Consider the following 19,891-nt stretch of genomic DNA (forward strand, 5'->3'; position numbering starts at 1 on the left):
GCCTATGCCTGGGCATCAGGGAGCATCTCAATGATCCAAACCTTCCTTGTCATGGTGGTCCCAACCTTCCCCCACTGGTAGGAAGCATCTAAGGATATTGGTATAAAAGTTAGTCCCAGTTCTATTTCCTGCTTCTCCCAGAGGACTGATGTGTTCTGCTTCTTGGGGTGCAGGAGCCTAGATAAAGCTTTGGGCTTCCTCCCAGAACCAGGTTCTTGAGCAGTGTCAGGATCTATGGAAATTAGCTTACAACTGAGTGGACACTCTCCTCGTTTCTGTGTCCCAGGGATTCTGTCCTCTCTCAGTAGCTCACGCTCAGCTTTTAGAAATTTGTTTAAGAAGGTTTTCTGAACTTGTCTTAATCTCTTGTATTGATATGCTGCCAGCGTCTCTCACCCTGCCACCTGACCCAGGGAAGCTAATGCTCTCCTTGTCACTCTCTTTGCAGCAACGGTTTTCTTTGAAGTATAGGCTCCCTGGTTTCTCACCTCTCTGACAGATTCATGAAAAAATATGATTCTATATTTATATGACTTTCTTGCTTTTCGTGTAGGACAGATATAAAACTCTGTGCTACCCACATTTGTATCAAACTATCATTATCATAAAAGAGTCTAGTTGTTTTCTTGTTTTAATGTAGTTCTAAAATCATATTTATCCTTTTCATATTTCCTGATTCTAGATATCTTCATATTTTCCCTTCTCATTATTAGGCTCTAAAAATAGATTTATAAAATTTTAATAATCTGGAAGTAGAATAAAGATATACAGTGATATAAGTAATTTATAATATTTGAAAATAAAATATTTCCTATTAAAAACATGACCATAATCAAAGGAAAGGGATTTTTATTTTCTCTGGATATAGCTTTAGAGCTATTGTTAGAAGTATGAATGTTATAATTGCTTTTTGAAAAGAATTGAAATCAGATCTCTGCAGGTGCTAACTGCTTACAAAAGCACAACAAAGTACCCTGGTCAATGGTATTAAGCCAGTTATGTTCAGTAGATATAAGAGATGCAAGTTCAGCCCCTGGGTTGGAGAGTCTCTCTGGAGTTTGCTTGGGAAACCCTATGAACAGAAGGGTCTGGTGGGCACTCCACAGGATTGCAAAGAGGCAGACCGGCCGAGCACACATACATTCACTAGAAACAGGTTTTTCATAAATCTTTGAGTCATTTTGGCTTGGGAGGAAAAATGTCTTTAAGTATCTGTTTACAAATGACCATTATATTTTCCATGAGAAAGATATAGAGGTAAAGAGGAATCCCAGTTTGATTCAAATTTTCACAACCTGCTGAATTTATCAAATGAATTAAAAGAAAGTGAAGCTGCCTCAAGAGAATTCTCTACCAATTAGCTAAGAATCCTGAAAGTTTTATAATCTGACTGGGACTCAATTATTATTACCTATAAAAATAGGTGTTGTATTAGAGTGACTATACAGTGTCCTGAAGTTCCAAGATTCTCTAATTCCTAATTATGTATCTTTGTTTATAATGATTTGATTGAAAAACCACTCTTACATGAATCTTTCTATAACTGCAGGTTTTATATGGGGAGAGATTAAACAAATGTGGGATGGTGGACTTCAAGATTACATCCATGATTGGTGGAATTTAATGGATTTTGTGATGAACTCCTTATACCTAGCAACAATCTCCTTGAAAATCGTTGCATTTGTAAAGGTAACTATAATTTACGTTATTGGTAAAGCAAAAGTTATGTTAAGTATTGATAATATTCCATTGTTATTACTTTTATTAACAATGCTGCCTAGGGCATTATCTGTATATGAAATTCATCATCTCATGACTTTCCTGAGACATAGGAATAAAATACATAGATAATGCACAGCTTATAGTCGTAAAACAAATTTTAATAGACATTTAGAAATTGTCACCCAGTTTTCTGGTATCTGAATTATGCCTAAAAGTGATTCACAATAGCTGCTCTCAATTCTAATCTTTTCCATTTCTAATGAAATTCTACCTCAAACACTGTTCAAACTTTTGCAACGAGAATCTATTTTTATCAGTTATAACTAACTGATAAAATTACACAGACAGATCAAAATATTACTCTCTTAAAGCATTGAAATTATCATTTCAGTTTAAACTAATATAGCTTGATATAATTGGAGCAGAATATAATTCTTTCTTCTCACCCCATTCAACATGACAGTACTGAAATCTCACACACCCCTTCCTCCCCCGCATTTCATACAGCATCAATCTCATCCCAAACCACATAATTTACATAAAACGTTTTTGTTCTGCAGTGACAACTGAGATTATTTTGTACTTTGGGGGATGTTTTTTAAACCTAAGTATGATCGTGTCCTCCTTCCTGCCTTTCCATTCACTCCTTCCTTTTCTCTTCCTTTTTAAAAAATGTGTGTCAAAATGATGAGTGAATTAGGAAAACATAAAGTGTTTAATTGGACTGTACATGAATAATTCATGCGATCTAATGATCTGAGCTAGGAAATGCTAAAACAAAAGTGAACTCTCATTCATTTAGTTTTGTTCTAAGTCAGCTCCTGAAACGTTCAGCTGTAACAGGGTCGAAATTGCCCAAAGTCATTTCCTGAATTGTTCAATTAAAATGTTTCCAGCACTCATCAAAACATTCAGAAAAAAATGTTTTCTGCCAATTTCATGGAAAACTAGCTATGTTTTAAGAATGGAAATGATTTGATAATTTTTTTCTATCTGCATTAAGAACGAATTACCTTGGGACTTTCTGAAGATGACAGAAAATATTGTGTTAACCAAGGAAGTTTTGCATCTGTGTAGGAGATGGATATCCATTTTGAAATGCATATCTTCCCAATTCTTCTTTCCTCTGTCATGACGCTTAAGTATATCTATAAAGTGGTTTGGGACATCTTTCTCCCCAAAAGTAATATATCTGCTTTTTTTGTGACCACGTACAGTTATAAAATTCTAGTTCTACATGACATATCAATTCTTCTCATACATTCAGGTACTAAGAATCACCTGAAGAGCTTGCTAAACAGATCCCTTTTCTCAATTCCCATGGATCAGGAGTATTAGGCAAGGGCCTAAATTTGCATTGATTGCAAATTCATCAGCTAATTTTGAAGTAAATGGTCTAAAGAAGACATCATGAATAGCCTTAGGCTGAAAAATTCTATTTAGCAGCTCAAAGAAATATGGGTTTGATGCCAAAAGGAACCTCTATCATATAATATTTATATTAAGAAACATTTTATAGATCTCATTCATATGGTATTCACTTATAATACATATATATTTTATATATAAGAACTCTGGTATATACTACCTACAATTATATAAATTAATGAACACCTGTGTATTTGGGGCCTCAGTGGTTTCAGACAACTGGATTTGAATTTTCATAAAATGAGGTGAATTCTTTATGTGGAATATCTGTTTTCATACTAAAATATAAACATTGTTCCCTATACTGTAAATGGGAAAATTTAGGTTCAAAATTCAACAAGGGACTACCCTGGTGGTCCAGTGATTAAGACTTCACACTTCCAAAGCAGGAGGCATGAGTTCAGTCTCTGACAGGGAAACTAAGATCCTGCTGCTTCACACGGCTAAAAGGAAAAAAAAAAAAAAAATCAGCTCATCCCAAGTGGGAAAGAAGAAAGAAAAGGAAAAAAAGATGGAAAAGTACATAGAAATAACCTCAGAGGAACTCTTTGGAAAACATATGGATTGCTTATGCACTTTATTCATAGGAGTTCAGCTAGGATTATAAACATAAATGATGAGAAGTTATTTCTGAATGACTAATTTGTGTGCCCCAAACCTGATTTCCTGGATAGTTTTTAAATGGCTGCACTTCAGACCCGGGTTTCCTGGGCTGTTTTCTCCCATCACTTACTAGTTATGTGAACTTGGACCTGTTTTTTCACCTCTCTGTGCTTCACCCATAAAATAAGGAATTTCTGCCTTACACCATTAATATGAGAAAAACATGAGCCAATCAATGTATTTAAATTACTGGTAACCATGCATGATTAGTTCTCTCCTTTCTCTTCTACTGCTGTTTCCTCCTCCTTCATGTACCCTGAGTCCACTGGACTTGCCTCTTGCAATGTCTTTAGTGTGTCATTTGCTTTATTTTAGTTGAAAAAGAGTTTCATGTATGAATCCACACTTGCCTTTACCACTTGCAAACTGTCTGATTTGGGGCAAGATGTTTCATGTGGGCCTCAATTGTATTCTCTTTTAAATGATGATAACAGCAAAAAAGCACTGACTTTGGGAGGCTGTGATGTCATGCTGATTTGGCGACTCAGCCTTCTTTATCATCTTTTGTTCTATCATTCATTTTCTCATGCTAATTTTTAATAACATAATTTACGATTTCAGGAAAAGAAGCATTATTTCTGCACAAAAATAGACTGCCATAAATGAGGCAAACAGTCATTTTGTGAATCAAGCAATGAGAATTTATGGAGCCACATTAAGAAACTGGCTTTCCATCTATTTGTTGAGAATGCAAAGACACTGGCGATACAGCCCCTGCCTTCAAGCAGTTCACAGAAAGGAAAGAGAAATGCCCATGAAGACCTTACAGTGTGATAAGATCTACCACAGGGACCTTGGTGGTATCATGGAAGGAACTAAATTTGGCTGGCAGTGTCTTGAAATGATTTAGAGGACAGAGTGAGTGGGCATGTATTGTGTCCATGAACGTTCATAAATGTCCCTGGGAGAAGAGACACAATATGCATGAGTCTGAGAGTATAAAGGAGGTCACTAATTCAGAGGGATGGTCCAGGGAATTGGGGCAGGGCAAAGATGGGAAGGACTTTCTAGATCATGCTATATGGTTTGAATCCTAAGATAAAGAGGAACCATTAATGAGGCTGAAACAGAATGAGTCAAATGATGATGATTACCTGAAGTAGAGCAGTGGACACAGGAGAAGTTAATAGAAGGTTGGCTTTAGGGAAAAAAAAAAAATTAGGAGGTAAGATCCAAAAGACACGTGATTTGTTATTATGAAGGCTGGGATCATAGGTGGGATCCCAGGATGGTCTTGACGCTGCTCCCCAGTAAATAGTTCACTTCTGATGGTGCAGGCAAGATGACCAAGGGGTTATAACTTGGAATTGCCCAGGTTCTGTCTTCTGATATGGGTGCATAAATGGTAGCAAAAATCTAACCCTTGGTCATCTGGGTCAAATGATGGATCCAGACAAAAGGAACTATCAGTCCTTCAAGGGGGAGACCCTTCTGTAACTGGTCTGTAGGGAGAGAACCTCATGGTCTAGCAGAAGGGCCATTCTTATTTGGTTCATCGTTTTGCAATTTATCCTCCTGGAGATTTTTTTTTAACATACAAAAGGGTCCTTTTGGCCAAAGCTGTGATCTGGGCTCTGATTCATACTTGGTATGACCACTGCCTGTACCACTTTCTACCAGTGCGATTTGGGATAAGTTTATGACCAACCTAGACAGCATATTAAAAAGCAGAGACATTACTTTGCTGACTAAGGTCCATCTAGTCAAGGCTATGGTATTTCCAGTGGTCATATGTGGATGTGAGAGTTGGACTGTGAAGAAAGCTGAATGCCGAAGAATTGATGCTTTTGAAGTGTGGTTTTGGAGAAGACTCTTTGAGAGTCCCTTGGACTGCAAGGAGATCCAACCAGTCCATTCTAAAAGAGATCAGTCCTGGGTGTTCTTTGGAAGGACTGATGCTGAAGCTGAAACTCCAATACTTTGGCCACCTCATGCGAAGAGTTGACTCATTGGAAAAGACTCTGATGCTGGGAGGGATTGGGGGCAGGAGGAGAAGGGGATGACAGAGAATGAGATGGTTGGATGGCATCACCGACTCGATGGACGTTAGTTTCAGTGAACTCCAGAAGTTGGTGATGGACAGGGAGGCCTGGCACGCTGTAATTAATGGGTTCACAAAGAGTCGGACACGACTAAGCGACTAAACTGAACTGAACTGAACCTATGTCTCACCATTCTTCTCTGTAAGATGACAGGAATAATCAGATTCCAGACAATGGTTTGAGAGGATCTCATTAATAAACACATTTATTGCCACATAATTGAGTTAATATAAGCACTCAGTTGTTTTTTATTTTGATTAAAATGAAACAACATTAGATTAGACAGAGAGAACACTGAAGTTCACGTGACTTTAGGATTCTCCTTTCCCACAAGGCTTTGTGGTTCTGCCTTAAATGCCTTGATTCATTAGCATTTCACAGCTTAGGGATTGTAGCTTTTTAAAATTTGCTTTTAATTTTTGAAGAAGAAGGTTTGTCAGTCATTTCTTGTTCTCACCATGTATAAAACGTTAAGTCAATCTAGAGCTTGTTGATGCCTGGGCACACTTGGAAAATGTTAGTTTATCTTCATTAGGAATCATTTTCTCCTAAATATTACCTAGTCCCTTTTCCTATGTATAACTTGTCTCTTATGTCTATCTTCTGTCATTTTGCAGAAATGATTGCAATCCTATGCCTCATCCACTGTGTAAATAATATTCTCAGGAGTCAAAATGATTAAGAATAAGAACATTTCTTTTAATGATCTTGCCGGAATTTTTCATAGCACCATTCTTCTAAATAGTATTTACCTCATTGGTCCCTCTTCTTATCAGCTAGAAAGAAGGCTAATGTTTCCATTTCATAAATGTTACAACTATAGTGAATTCTCCAAATCATGAATTTTTCTAAACATTCTTTAGTTTTATGACAGAGAGCTGTAGATATTTAAATATGAATTGTATAGTATTATTTAACACAGGAGAAAATCATACGCCTTCCTATTGTCTTTCACTTCTTAATTATCTAACCAGTTAGCAGGAGGGGAAATGTTTTCACCTTATAAATCAAGCATTAAAACCAGCATACATTTTCTGTTTAATTTTGTGGGACAAATGTTTTCACTTTGCCTCAACTTAATTATTATTCATTTTGAATACTTGACTTTTATGAGTATGCATCAGGCTCTAGAGAATATAAAGATGAGCTTTTCCTATATTCAAGGAACTTAGGACCCACTATTATGATGCAATCCGTCTTCCTCTCCTAACACTTCTGCTAAGGTGTTCATGATCTGGCTTCAGCTTTCTCTTATCACTATTCCCAAAGCCTCTGCAACCCAGCTAAATTAAGATGCTCACATTTCTACAAATGATCCATCTTTTCTAACAATCATACTTTAGAATATGTCTACAATTCTCCACCCAAAAATGCTTTTTGAACTTCTGTCACATATAAAACACTCTATTAGATGTCCAGTACCAAAAACACGTTAGACAAAGTTCCCGACATGGAAATCTGACAAGGAACTCAAAGTTAAATATTCTGTTTTCTAGGTCTGCATAGCAGCAAGTTCCTTACAAAGAATCTAAATAGAAATGGAGGCTTAAGGCAAAGTCAAACTATGGTAGGTTTATAATTTATAAGTAAATCCATGAGAGAAAAAGGAAAGCAGGAATTTCCGGTCCTCAAAGAGCTATCAGTTCAATTCAGTCGCTCGGTCATGTCTAACTCTTTGCGACCCCATGAATCGCAGCATGCCAGGTCTCCCTGTCCATCACCAACTCCCGGAGTTCACTCAGACTCACGTCCATTGAGTCAGTGATGCCATCCAGCCATCTCATCCTCTGTCATCCCCTTCTCCTCCTGCCCCCAATCCCTTGTGTGTACATATCTCTTGATTTCTCTCTAACATGGAATTGCCAGCTCTGGCCAGCAGGACCCTGGTGTCCACTCATCTGTAGTACAAGAGAACTTCTCAAAGGAAAGACAAGCACTGCCTATTTAATATCTGTCTTCTTCACTGTATTGTAAGCCTGCATGGCATGAGTTATAGCTTGTTTGATTACCACTGTGAACCCTGAAGATATTGCCTGACACAGAGTATGCACTCAACACATATTTGGTAAGTGATTAGTAGCCAAAGAATCAAAATAATTAGAATTTAAACCCATTTTTTTAGACAAAGGGTCCAGGATTCATAGAAAGGCATTTTGGTGAGAATGTGAGGGTAGTTTGGAGAATGGCCAGAATTGAAGGTTTGAGCCAGAGCTGTAAGCACCTAATTGGGTATATGGAAAGTCAATCTCAAAAGGAAGTCAAGTCTCAGATTCCAGAGGCTTCATGTGACATGTTGGGAAATGGAATTTCATCATGAGGATATTGGCGTCATTCAAGAACATTAAGCCAGATTGCCTGATTGGTCCTTTTAAAAGATGATCTGGAGGAAATAAATGATTGTAGGGACAAGATTCAAGGCAGGGACAAGAGTTAGAAGGCTATTATAATCATTTCTGTAGGGAATAGATTTACTACAGAAGTAGATTTCCTACAAAAGTTCCTTTTGTAGGAAACTTTTTTAACAGTGAGGATACCAATGTAGAGGAGTAAGGACATATATAAGATTTTGGTTTCAAAGGCTGGGAGTTTGCTAGGAAGGACTCTAGGATCAACCTCAAATGCTGCCTTAGATAATTTACTGCCATCCACTGAGATGAAAAAGCATGAATTGTGAAGGTGTTTGAGGATGAAAAGAGGATGAGTTTCAATTCTGACCTGTGAGTTTGAGACACCCATGAGATATTTAAGAGAAAATGTCAAGAGGCAAGAGAATATAAAATATGAATGTAAGTGCAACTTCTGCGCTGGAGATGAGGAATTGGGAGTTATTAGCATATAAGTGACAACTGAAATCACAGGAAATTTCCAGGGAGAGTAGAAAGAATAAGAAGAGAAGGGGTCTGAGAAGTGAACTCGATATTTAAGGTGTAAGTAAAGAAGCGGAGCCTGCTAAGAAGATTGACAAGAGCCATCACTCTGGCTGGAGGCAAGCATACAAAGATGAAACATGAGTATAGACCTTGTGAATAATTTTTAGAAAATAAAGCCAAAGGAAACTTTAAAATTCACGTTAATCTTTTCATTCCTAATAGTAGGTGTGGAAAATATGTTTAATCACTGCAAAGTGACCACTTTTCTGTACAGAGCCACAGAATAGCTGGGTTTGAAAGAAATTTTAAAATTGCTTCATAAAATAATGCCCTTCTTTAAAACCGAAGTGAAATGTACATAGATTTGAATGGCAGAAGAAAAATTAAAGAGTAAAGTTTAAAAAATGAAATCAAGAGAGAATTCCTAAAATTTTATATCTCGGTTTCTTGCTAACAGGAAACAAGGTTTCTGGGTCAGAGAACAGATAAATTCTTTACTTACAGAACTGTCTTCACATTGGTCCCCCGTGCTCCAGGCTCACACAGGGCAACAGAAGAGAAGCCAGATGTGTCCTCCACATACATGAGCTTGTATCACAGGACAGCAATGGGGAAATAATGCATCTCAGAGCTTATGTAGTGCAGCTGTGCCTGCTGCCCATATTCTCCCTGGAGACGGAAAGAGAAAGATCTTAACCTTCTAAAGTGAACAAGTTCTCTCTGGGGAGGCAAAGCCCCCCTGGATTATTATCCTTAGACTGTAAGCAGATGGTTCCAGAGGAGATATTTCTCAGTCTCTCAGGAGGTCTCTCTCTTTAATTTCCAAGTCTTCATTCAAACATCCTTTAACCCTGTGCTTGATCACTGAATCGTGTCCAACTCTGCAACCTCATGGACTGCAGACTGTCAGGCTCCTCTGTCCCACAGGGGATTCTCCAGGCAAGAATACTGGAGTGGGTTGCCACGCCCTCCTCCAGGGGAATCTTCCCAACCCAGGGATCGAATCCAGGTCTCCCGCATTGCAGGAAGATTCTTTACCTTCTTAGCCACCAGGGAAGCCCTCCTTTAACCCAAATACCAGCAATATTTTTCTCAAGATGCCCCGACCAGGTATAAACATGAACATATTCACATAGCATTGTTTCTCATCATTTATCTCTGGACCCTGAAACACTCCTGGATAATTATATAGGGGCAGAAGCTAGCATCTCATTTGCAAAATGGAAACCACCCTCTTATGATTTTGCAAGTCCCAGCTGACAGAATTTGCTAAGAAGGGTTCTAAAGTACAGTAAGTCAATAGCAGAGCTGGAGTCAGTGACCATGAGATGATGGATTTTACATCCTACTAGCTCAAATCGGCTATGAACAAGGAATGGCATCTCCACTAGATTCAGTAGCATCAAAGATCCTTCGAGCTTGAACAACATATAATCTCTATTCATTGCCAGTCTCAGCGCCAGATAGAATGCATCACTTTCTCTTCTCTATTCCCACAGCAGTTAGTGTTCATCTGTCAGAGCACTTTTATTATAATTATCTGTTCCTTTCATCCTCATTTTTCCATGCATGGATACTTGATGGGCTAAAATATCTCTTGAGCACCTAGGACCTGCAGGGCATTGTGTTAAATGTGGTGAGAAATTCCAAGAAAACAGTTACATCTTTAAGAATGCTTATTGTTTAGTATTTTGTACATTTTGAGGTATGGTCCTTAGCCATATAAGTTAAAAGAGAGAGAGATGATTAGCCATCAACAGAAGGGTAGATATTCTCTACTAAAATATGTGTATCTTTCCAGAGAATGAGAAAAGGAAGGTTAATGTTATTTTAGTCTTTGAAGGAAAGGTGGTATAAAATACAGGGTGGCGGGAAGGAACTGGAGAGAATTAGGTGAGGTTTGATACTGCAAACTGTTACTCTAATACTCATTACAATGAATCAAAAATCATTTTCTTTTTCCTGTATCTCAGTCCTTAGCTATTTTATGCTGAAGCCATGTGTGGAAATGCTTAAGAAGAGTTATCAGGATTTAAAAATAGAAAATAATTTCCTTCTAGTTCAAACTTGATTGTTTTAAATTGTCACTCAAGCAGGCGTCTGAGTGTTGAACAAAATCAAGAACTTCTGAGGTATTTTCTCCCCAAGGAGATTTTAAAAAATACTATCTATTACTTTCAAGAGAATTAATTAACATTTGTAAAGGTCTTTGGTATAAAATGCAATATAAAAAGAATAGAAATATTCTGATGGTACTCATAGAGAAGTAATTTTTTTTTCCTACATGATCATTAGGAAAAAAAATTCAGTTGTCTAGACATTTTTAGTGATATATATGAAAAAGAGAATGTAACTTATTGTTCTGTTCTTATACAGGTATAACAATAGATGTTCATAATTTAGCATTTCAACATGTATTTGATCTTTTCTTGATAAGGATACAAATCTACTTTAAGATTACAAGGGATAAATTTCAATGTGCTCTTTCTATAGCCTGATATCAAAATAGTTCAAAGCTGACATTTTAGTCATACTTTAAAAATAATTGCTGGTCAAAGTTTAATGAAGCAAATATTTTTCTCAAATCAAAGTTTTATCTAATTAGGGAATGTTCAGACAAATATCACACTTTCTACACCTGAAACATTAAAAGCAGCAATCCATTGACTGCCTGAGTGATTTCCAACTTAGGTTTTATGTACATTTCAGCTATAACAGATACAAAATATTAATGGTGATGCCCACATTCGTCACTACTGCGTCCACGGCCACTAGTTACTCATTTATAGGTCATTTGTGTCCAACATGGATGCCTCTAGAATAGACAAATGTGTCAAATATGGTAAGTGAAGTCATTGATTTTGTTCAAAGTGTAGCAGTTTTCCTTTATAATGTAGTTTTCTTTTTTATTATGATATCTCTATTTTTCCCAATATAAAATCAAACTGTTGTTTTTTTTCCTATTTAACATTTTCCTTTTCTTTTTTTAATAGTTCTATTGCAAAGATCAAGGACAGATATAATTCACAGATTAGCAAAGACTACAAATGACAAGGACAGATTAGGAAGGTCACTTTGATTAAAGCTCACCCTTTATAAGTTCCTTTAGTAAATTTCTTATTTTTGTGTAGATTAGAAGTGCTGCCACCTTCATGGAATACATCAGCTTCCTGCCAATAGGTCGTAGTGCTGAAGCTACCTGAAAAAAATCATCCTGGCCCGGGCTTGACAGATTTGTATGTATGTGTTTGTTTCATATTTTATTTTCTCCTTGTTTCTCTCTTTTCTCCAGTACAGTGCTCTTAATCCACGTGAATCTTGGGACATGTGGCACCCCACGCTGGTGGCTGAAGCTTTGTTTGCTATTGCAAATATATTCAGTTCCCTGCGTCTGATCTCACTGTTCACTGCAAATTCTCACCTGGGACCTCTGCAAATATCTCTGGGAAGAATGCTCCTGGACATCTTGAAGTTTCTGTTCATCTACTGCCTTGTGCTGCTAGCATTTGCCAATGGCCTAAACCAGTTGTACTTCTATTATGAAGAAACAAAAGGGTTAAGCTGCAAAGGCATACGATGTGAAAAGCAGAATAACGCCTTTTCAACGTAAGTCTCCTGGACTTTTCCCTTGGAAATGTTGGTAGAATTTAAAGGGTATTTACATTTTGAAATTGAACCATGACAAGTGGTTGCAAAGAAACACTGTGCTCAGTGGGGAAAACAGAGATATCTAGTACATCTAAGTTTTAGTAAAATGGTCTTTTCTTTTAAATGAGCTCATATAAAAGATAGCTATGTATATTGTTTTATAACATGGAACAGAGCGAAATTCCCTGGTGGTTCAGTGGTTAGCGCTCCATACTTCCATAGCAGGGGCCATGGCTTCGATCCCTGGACAGAGAACTAAAATATCACATGTCGTGTGGCACCACCAAAAAAAAAAAAAAAAAACCCAGCAACAACAAAAACATTGCTGAGAGAAATTAGAGAAGACCTAAATAAATGGAGGGGCTTCCTTGATACCTCAGTTGGTGAAGAATTCACCTGCAATGTAGGAGACCCAAGTTTGATTCCTGGATTGGGAAGATCCCCTGGAGAAGGGATAGGCTACCCACTCTAGTATTTTAGGGCTTCCCTTGTGGCTCAGCTGCTAAAGAATCCGCTTGCAATGCGGGAGACCTGGGTTCGATCCCTGGGTTGGGAAGATCCCCTGGGAAAGGGAAAGGCTACCCACTCCAGTATTCTAGCCTGGAGAATTCCTGTATAGTCCATGAGGTCTCAAAGATTCGGCCACAAGTGAGTGACTTTCCCTTTCACTTCAAATAAATGGAGATATATATTTTAAAAATATAAAATGTGGAGTAGAAAGGAACCTGTGGATTCATGTCAATGTATGGCAAAACCAATACAAAATTGTAAAGTAAAATAAAAAATTAATTAATTAATTAATTTAAAAAATAATAATAATATAAAATCTTTGAGGAATCTCAAAAAAAAAAGAAAAGAAAGGAAAGGAACCTGTGTCTAGTGACAGCGTACAAGTACGTTAACAGATAGAATTTTTGGAAAACCAGTCATGGAAGAAAATCCAAATGCTTTTCAGTCTTTGCTCAGGTGTTTTCCAGATACTGAAGTCCCTTCACGTGTCTCTGTTATTCCCAGGTTCCCTAACACAAAGTCTAAACATGGGGAAATAATTCAAACTAGAGACCTCAGGCTAACCTAGGCCATGATTCTGATGCTCATAAAACTCTCTGTGTCCTTACAGCTGATGAGCGTCTTGTCTGGTGTCAAGCTTCTGTAATTCTCACAATCAGGCTTGCTGACAGCACACGTTCATGGCCACAGCGTTTCAGGCTCACATAGCCCTAATACGTCCCTGTGTCTACTTCCTTCCCACTGTGATAAACTGAATTAGCAGATGAATTGGGGAGTTAGGTGATCTTCCTCTCCACAGGAATCACGTGAACACATGGTCATTTGGTAGCTGCCTTTGAAAGTCAAATGCCCTTCATTGGCCATTCTAGAATTTTATGTAATCTAAAAGAGTGCAGTAATTTCTCCAGTGGGAGGAAATCAGTAACGTCCCATAAACTAAATTACTTTTGGTTAAAATAGTCTTTTTGGCTCAGTTCTGTATTTATCTGTGATCCCAGTATTTAAAACCTCACTCTAATCCATCAACATCTGATTATTTGCACATAAGTTTTCATTGCAGTCTTAGCTGCCTCAAATCCATTCAGAGATAGATCTGATACAAACCACGAATCATAAAAAAAAAAAAAAAAAGTCATCGCAGCTCCACCTTGTTACTTCATCACTTGCTCCAGCCTCTTTATTCTCCTGAGCTTAAGCAGTTTCTCCCGTCCGACCAGCTTGCCCTGCTTTGTCTTCTTCCTGTTGCTCTTTTCTCACCAGTTCAGCAGCGATTCATTGAAACCCCTTGCAGCAACATCTCGGTGATGAATGGCTTTGGACTGTGTCTCAGTTTTAATATCAGAATTTGTCTTTCTCCACTCACTTATGATTCTAGACTTGACAATCTGCCCCTGGCAACAAGGATAAGGAATTCACAGTCGTAGATCCCACCAACCTCTCTGCTTCTTAGACTCAAATTCGGCCTGTAACAAAGTTCCTGAATGTTGTCTGCCTGCTGATTGGCCTCCTGGATTTCTGATGGAAATAGAGATCCTTTTTCCATGCTCTATCTTTCACAACTCCCTAGTTACTCTGTGCTGTGTGCTCCAATACAGACTGTTTGCTAAGACCACCCTGTTGATATTTGCAGTCACATCCTTCTGAATCCATGCTTTGTCTTCCAGGAAAAACTTCCACACAGCCCCTAGAACTGAGTTACCTCCTCAGGTCTTCTCTAATTCAGAGAACATCTGTGGTTCCAAGATCCAACCCATTTTCAGACATCTGATTCATCTGCAGTTAACAAGGGTTCTACCTAATCCCATCCTAATTTATGATCCATGAGATGCTCAGAAATCTGCTTGCTCTGTTACTGGTTTTGTGGTAAATGCTAATGTGTGTTGTGGGTGCTTGTGTTTAGTCGTTCAGTTGTGTATGACTCTCTGTGACCCCATGGACTATAATCCACCAGGCTCCTCTATCCATGGAATTTTCCAGGCAAGAATACTGGAGTGGGTTGCCATTTCCTTCTCCAGAGGATCTTTCCGACCCAAGAATCAAACTTGCATCTCCTTTGCGTCCTACATCGACAGATGCTTTACCACTCTGCCACGTGGGAAGCCCCAGATGTTTACATATTGTTAGCTAATTTAAATATGTGTCTAGGAGAATATGGCTAGAGAATCTGATGCAAAATATTTAATATAAATTTTCTTCTAAAATCAAACATGTTAAATAACTTGGCTTATGCATTATTTTAGCATATACTGACCAATGACTTTTCTCTATTACTATGAAAAGCAACCAATAAGTGCATATCAGTCAAATATAGGTTCAAATCATTCAACACCAGTAAATCAGGTGTTCTACCTGAATTTTTCCCCAGAGAGCAGATGGTAAATCTGCAAACAACAAATTATTTTTGTTCAAAGTTACAAAGAGTAACTAGTATGATTTCTTTTTATTTTGGCCATGCTTCATGGCATGCATGATCATAGCTTCCCAACCAGAGACTGAACCCAAGTCCCCTGCTTTGTAAGATGGATTCTTAACCCCTGGACCACCAGGGAAGTCCCACAATGATTGCTTTTCAATATTAATCTGCCTTACTAACTATCCTTCAACCCTGTTCAGTATCTCTGCAAAAACTCATCTGATAGATTTGGCCTTATGTGTCTAAGAGACAACTTCTGTATTCAGTTCACACCACTAGCACAGACCTTTCTCCCTAAGATCTGTAAATCCAACTGTCTTTTGCACAGCTCTTCATGCAAATGTCCTAAACATCGAAACCCAATCAAAGAAAACTCATGAGAGTCTCTCAAAACATTTTTCTTCCTCCTCCTCAACTCCTTTTCTTAGTCAATGCTACCACAACCCATCGAGATACTTAAATCAAAAACTAGATCCCCCCCATCCCCGCACCCCTGCCACGCACAGTCAGTCTGCAAATGTCTACTGCTCTTTTTCATCTCAGGCCCTCTTCCCTTGCTCACTCCCTCTGCCTAAATCCAAGTTCCCTGGCCCCTGGTCCCTGCCTTCCTTGATATGTCTTCTGTCCCATTGCCTGCATGATCTTTCTAAACCAAAATCTTGACGCTCCTGTATTTAAAATATCTCAATAGTTTCTTGTTCCTTATTGGATTCAGTCAGATTTCTTAGCTTGACATACTGAGTCCTCAGAGATCTGCCCCTGGCTTCCTTTTTTAGCTTCATCTTTTCTCGATTCCCCAATAACACATTACTCTTCAACATTTTCTAATGGGTTAAGGTGTCCCTATAAAGGTCATACTATTCTCTCATCTCAGAATGCTCTTGTTCTGCCCTCTTGGCGAAGTTTTATTCTGGATTCCAAAACCCATCTCAGATGTACCTTTTCCGGATGCCTTTCTGATCCCCTCCTGACTGTGAGCTCCCGGTGGGAACAGGCTGGGATCTGCCTCTGTGTCTCTCCATGCATTTGCCCGCCAGCAAGGGGGCCCTTCTTCTACCCCTTTAATGGCTCCAGCTTGTTTTCTCTCTGCTGTGGATAGAACTACATGCTGCTAAAAGATACCAAATGTTTAGTCACTGAAAGTAATCTGCATACAATTTTAAATCAATAGTCTCTGGGTAAGAGGCTCGCTTTCTTATGAATACAGAGGCATGGACTTTATGACAGATATTTTCTCACTAGGAAAAAAGCCATTAATGTTGATTGGAGCTGCATTCCTGATAACTGGAACTGGCCAACTGAGGTCATACTTTGTTTTAATATACTTTATTTCTTATAAACTAGGAATGAAACAAGTCAGATGTCTTATATTAATTTATATTTCCTCATTGGTTTCATCTCAAAGAATAGAGGAAAATTCAGCTGTGGAATGCATGACTTCCCCCCGCCCCCCAACTTGTTCTCTTTCTCTTGTTATAAGTATTTAACTGCGGAACAAGCTTTTTTTAGGAATTGAGAGATAGCCTCAAGAAGCAAGAGACAAAATATTACCTTTAGGATGGAAATGCTATAGAAGTTGCCAGATTTTAGTCTTTAACCAAGACGTCATGCTAACTGTGCTTTGATTAAGTGTGGCATTATCCTGGGCTTTCTGTGCTTATCTTTCCATAGAATTAGGAAAATATTGTCCCATAATGGCAATCTGAAATGTGATGTAGCTAATGGCTCATCATTTTATGGGCAATGTTGGTATCAATAATTATGAAAGCAGTTTTAGAAATAATGGTTTTGAAATATTAACTTAGATTGATTTTTTAATCCATGCAATATGAGAATTAACTAAGAAATACCAGTGTCCTGATACCAGGGTCTTGATTCATCTAAAAGTACATATATTTTGGTTAAGTGGAACTATTCTGCAAATGTTACTTCTGATTCATTCAACTGAAAAAATGAAAATAAAAATAAGAATGAAATTCAGAATTAACCATAAAATGTCATCTTATTTTGAATTTTCTTGTTTTCAAATTTTAATTAAATATGTAAATAAATGTTTTGCCAAAGAGTCTGCTAATATCCTAATGATGAATAGTTCTTATTTGCTGCTGCTGCTGCTAAGTCGCTTCAGTCGTGTCCGACTCTGTGAGACCCCATAGACGGCAGCCCACTAGGCTCCTCTGTCCCTGGGACTCTCCAGGCAAGAGTACTGAAGTGGGTTGCCATTGCCTTCTCCAATGCATGAAAGTGAAAAGTGAAAGTGAAGTCTCTCAGTCATGCCCGACTCCTAGCAACCCCATGGACTGCAGCCCACCAGGCTCCTCCATCCATGGGATTTTCCAGGCAAGAGTACTGGAGTGGGTTGCCATTGCCTTCTCTGAGTTCTTATTTAGGTAGAAGAAAATCAGAATTATTCAACCATTACAATCCATTTACTCTATATCCCTTTTTTATTTGAATATTTAGAAATGTAACTGCTATGAGATTTATGTGGAAACATTTTATACAATTAATTATATCATTCATGTAACTTTTCTCTGAATTGCTATTGAGGTTAGGAAAAAACCAGTTGAATTATACTTTATATTCACAGTGAGAATGTACACTATTTAGGAAGAACAACATCATTTTGCATTGAAGCCAATGACTCTGTCATTAATCTTAGAATCTGTCCTTAAAGCTACTGAAAATAAAGAACTTATGGCCTTGGGTCAATTCTGAAAGTTTTCAAAGAATAACTTCTAGTAGCCTTTGTCTGAGGCCAATGAATTATATTAAACTTTCCCTGATATTGTTAGAATCTGACATCTGATTGTCCTTTAAAAGTATGGCAGAAACCAATACAATATTGTAAAGAAATTATCCTCCAGTTAAAAATAAATAAATTAAAAAAAGAAATGATACAAAAATGAATCACAAAATCTGTGAATAGATCTTAAGTGTCAACTGTATTAAACAATTACATATGCAGTTTAAAAATAGGATGGAATTATAATAAATGATACATTTTCAAAAATTAAAAAGAAATTCTATATGGTGAATTCTTCCCAATGTACATCCCAGCTGACAAGACAAGGTCTGATTGAGGTTGATCACATTAAAGCCTTTAAGATAATTTGCCCCACTGAGAGTCCAACAGCGTTAGCAAAATAATCCAATAAGGAACCATTACATTTCCTATCCTATAACTAAAATTTTATTATACAATTAAACATATGAAATGGTTTATGTAAAAAAAATTTCAGAAAAGAAATCCTGAACACCAATTAAGGCATCCTTAGTGGGATTGTCCTGGTTATCCAGATGAGAAATCCATAGATTGTGTCAAGTAATAGGAGTTTGTTACAAGAATCCAGCACAGGATTATATCCATTAGATTCTCTGAGCAAGGGCTGACCTTAGGAAGAGCTGGACCTTGGAATTTTTTACTCTGAGAGTCGATATTAACATGACTCAGCTACTCCACATTACTCTCTTCAGGGTTTACTTATTACCTGGCTTATTTATTCTCTATTCTATTTCTTAGCTTGTGCTGTCTCAGAACTTTGGCTTCCTCATAATTCCAGGGATCCTGGCTCTACATCGTAACTTCTGTCATTTCAGCGCCTTTTAACAACTACCTCATTCTCTTGCTATTTCTAAGATAAAACGTTCACAGAGAGGAGATCTGATAGTTTAAACTCATCTTTCCGTGTCAACCCATACCACAGTCCACTGGCCTCACGTGAATTTGCTCTCCTTGGAGCACTTGGCCACTGAAATCCTGCCTCCTTAGTCACCATGCCAGGCATAAGATACTTTTTGCTTTTGTTTTCACAATGTAACTACAGTCTTGTTTTAACCATTTCTCAAAGACTCTTAAGAGTTCTATTGTCTTTTCTTATATTAAGGTGTTATAATGATCCTACTGAAACAATTCTTCATTTGAGTTCAGACAATCTTCATCTTTTACCATTTTGGGAGTAAATTTAAAAAAAAATTTTTAATGCTCCCTAAAATATTAAAAAATAGCAAATTTGATTATCTGAGCATTCAGAGACATCTTATCATCTTACAGGATTTACTCTGTGCAACTTTAATTGTAAATGTGGAAATCCATAGTGATAATACTATTTTAGTCCTTTTATAATCAAAAAGGAAAAAATCAGGTAAAAGTGCTTATATTTTTCAAAGACTAAGCCTAAGGATCTATAATTTATCAACTGTCACTCAGTGCCTTGGGACAGAGGTTTGCAAACTTGTTATGAAAAGGAGAGGTAATAATATTTTAGGCTTTGTAGGCCATCTGTTCTCTGTTGCAATTAGTCACCTCTGCCATCGTAACAGAAAAGAAACTGTAGACAGTAGATAAATGAGTTGGTATGGGTGTGCTTCGGTAAAACTTTATTTATGCACATTGAAGTGTGAATTTATTTAAAATTTTCATGTGTCATGAAATATCACTCTTCTTTTGATTTTTTTCTTACCATTTGTAAAAGTAAAAACAATTAACTCAAGGCCATATAGAAACAGGCTACAGGTCTGATTTGTCATCACTAGTCCAGGAAACTAAATAGCTTTCAAAGCTCTAGGGAAAGTTAGGTACACATTTGCACAGA

General features: G+C 37.5%; 1 protein-coding gene across 1 annotated transcript in view; it reads left to right on the forward strand.

The window, feature by feature from the left end:
- Positions 1–19,891, forward strand: part of TRPC4 (transient receptor potential cation channel subfamily C member 4) — a 141,767-nt gene that overhangs the window by 103,050 nt on the left and 18,826 nt on the right. Inside the window, exons 4-5 of the mRNA XM_040267029.1 lie at positions 1,550–1,689; positions 12,018–12,331. Of these exons, the coding sequence (XP_040122963.1) occupies positions 1,550–1,689; positions 12,018–12,331 (454 nt within the window). The remainder of the gene's footprint in view (positions 1–1,549; positions 1,690–12,017; positions 12,332–19,891) is intronic.

This window comes from Oryx dammah, unplaced genomic scaffold (assembly GCF_014754425.2).
Source record: "Oryx dammah isolate SB20612 unplaced genomic scaffold, SCBI_Odam_1.1 HiC_scaffold_24, whole genome shotgun sequence".
In the NCBI taxonomy this organism is placed as follows: Eukaryota; Metazoa; Chordata; class Mammalia; order Artiodactyla; family Bovidae; genus Oryx; species Oryx dammah.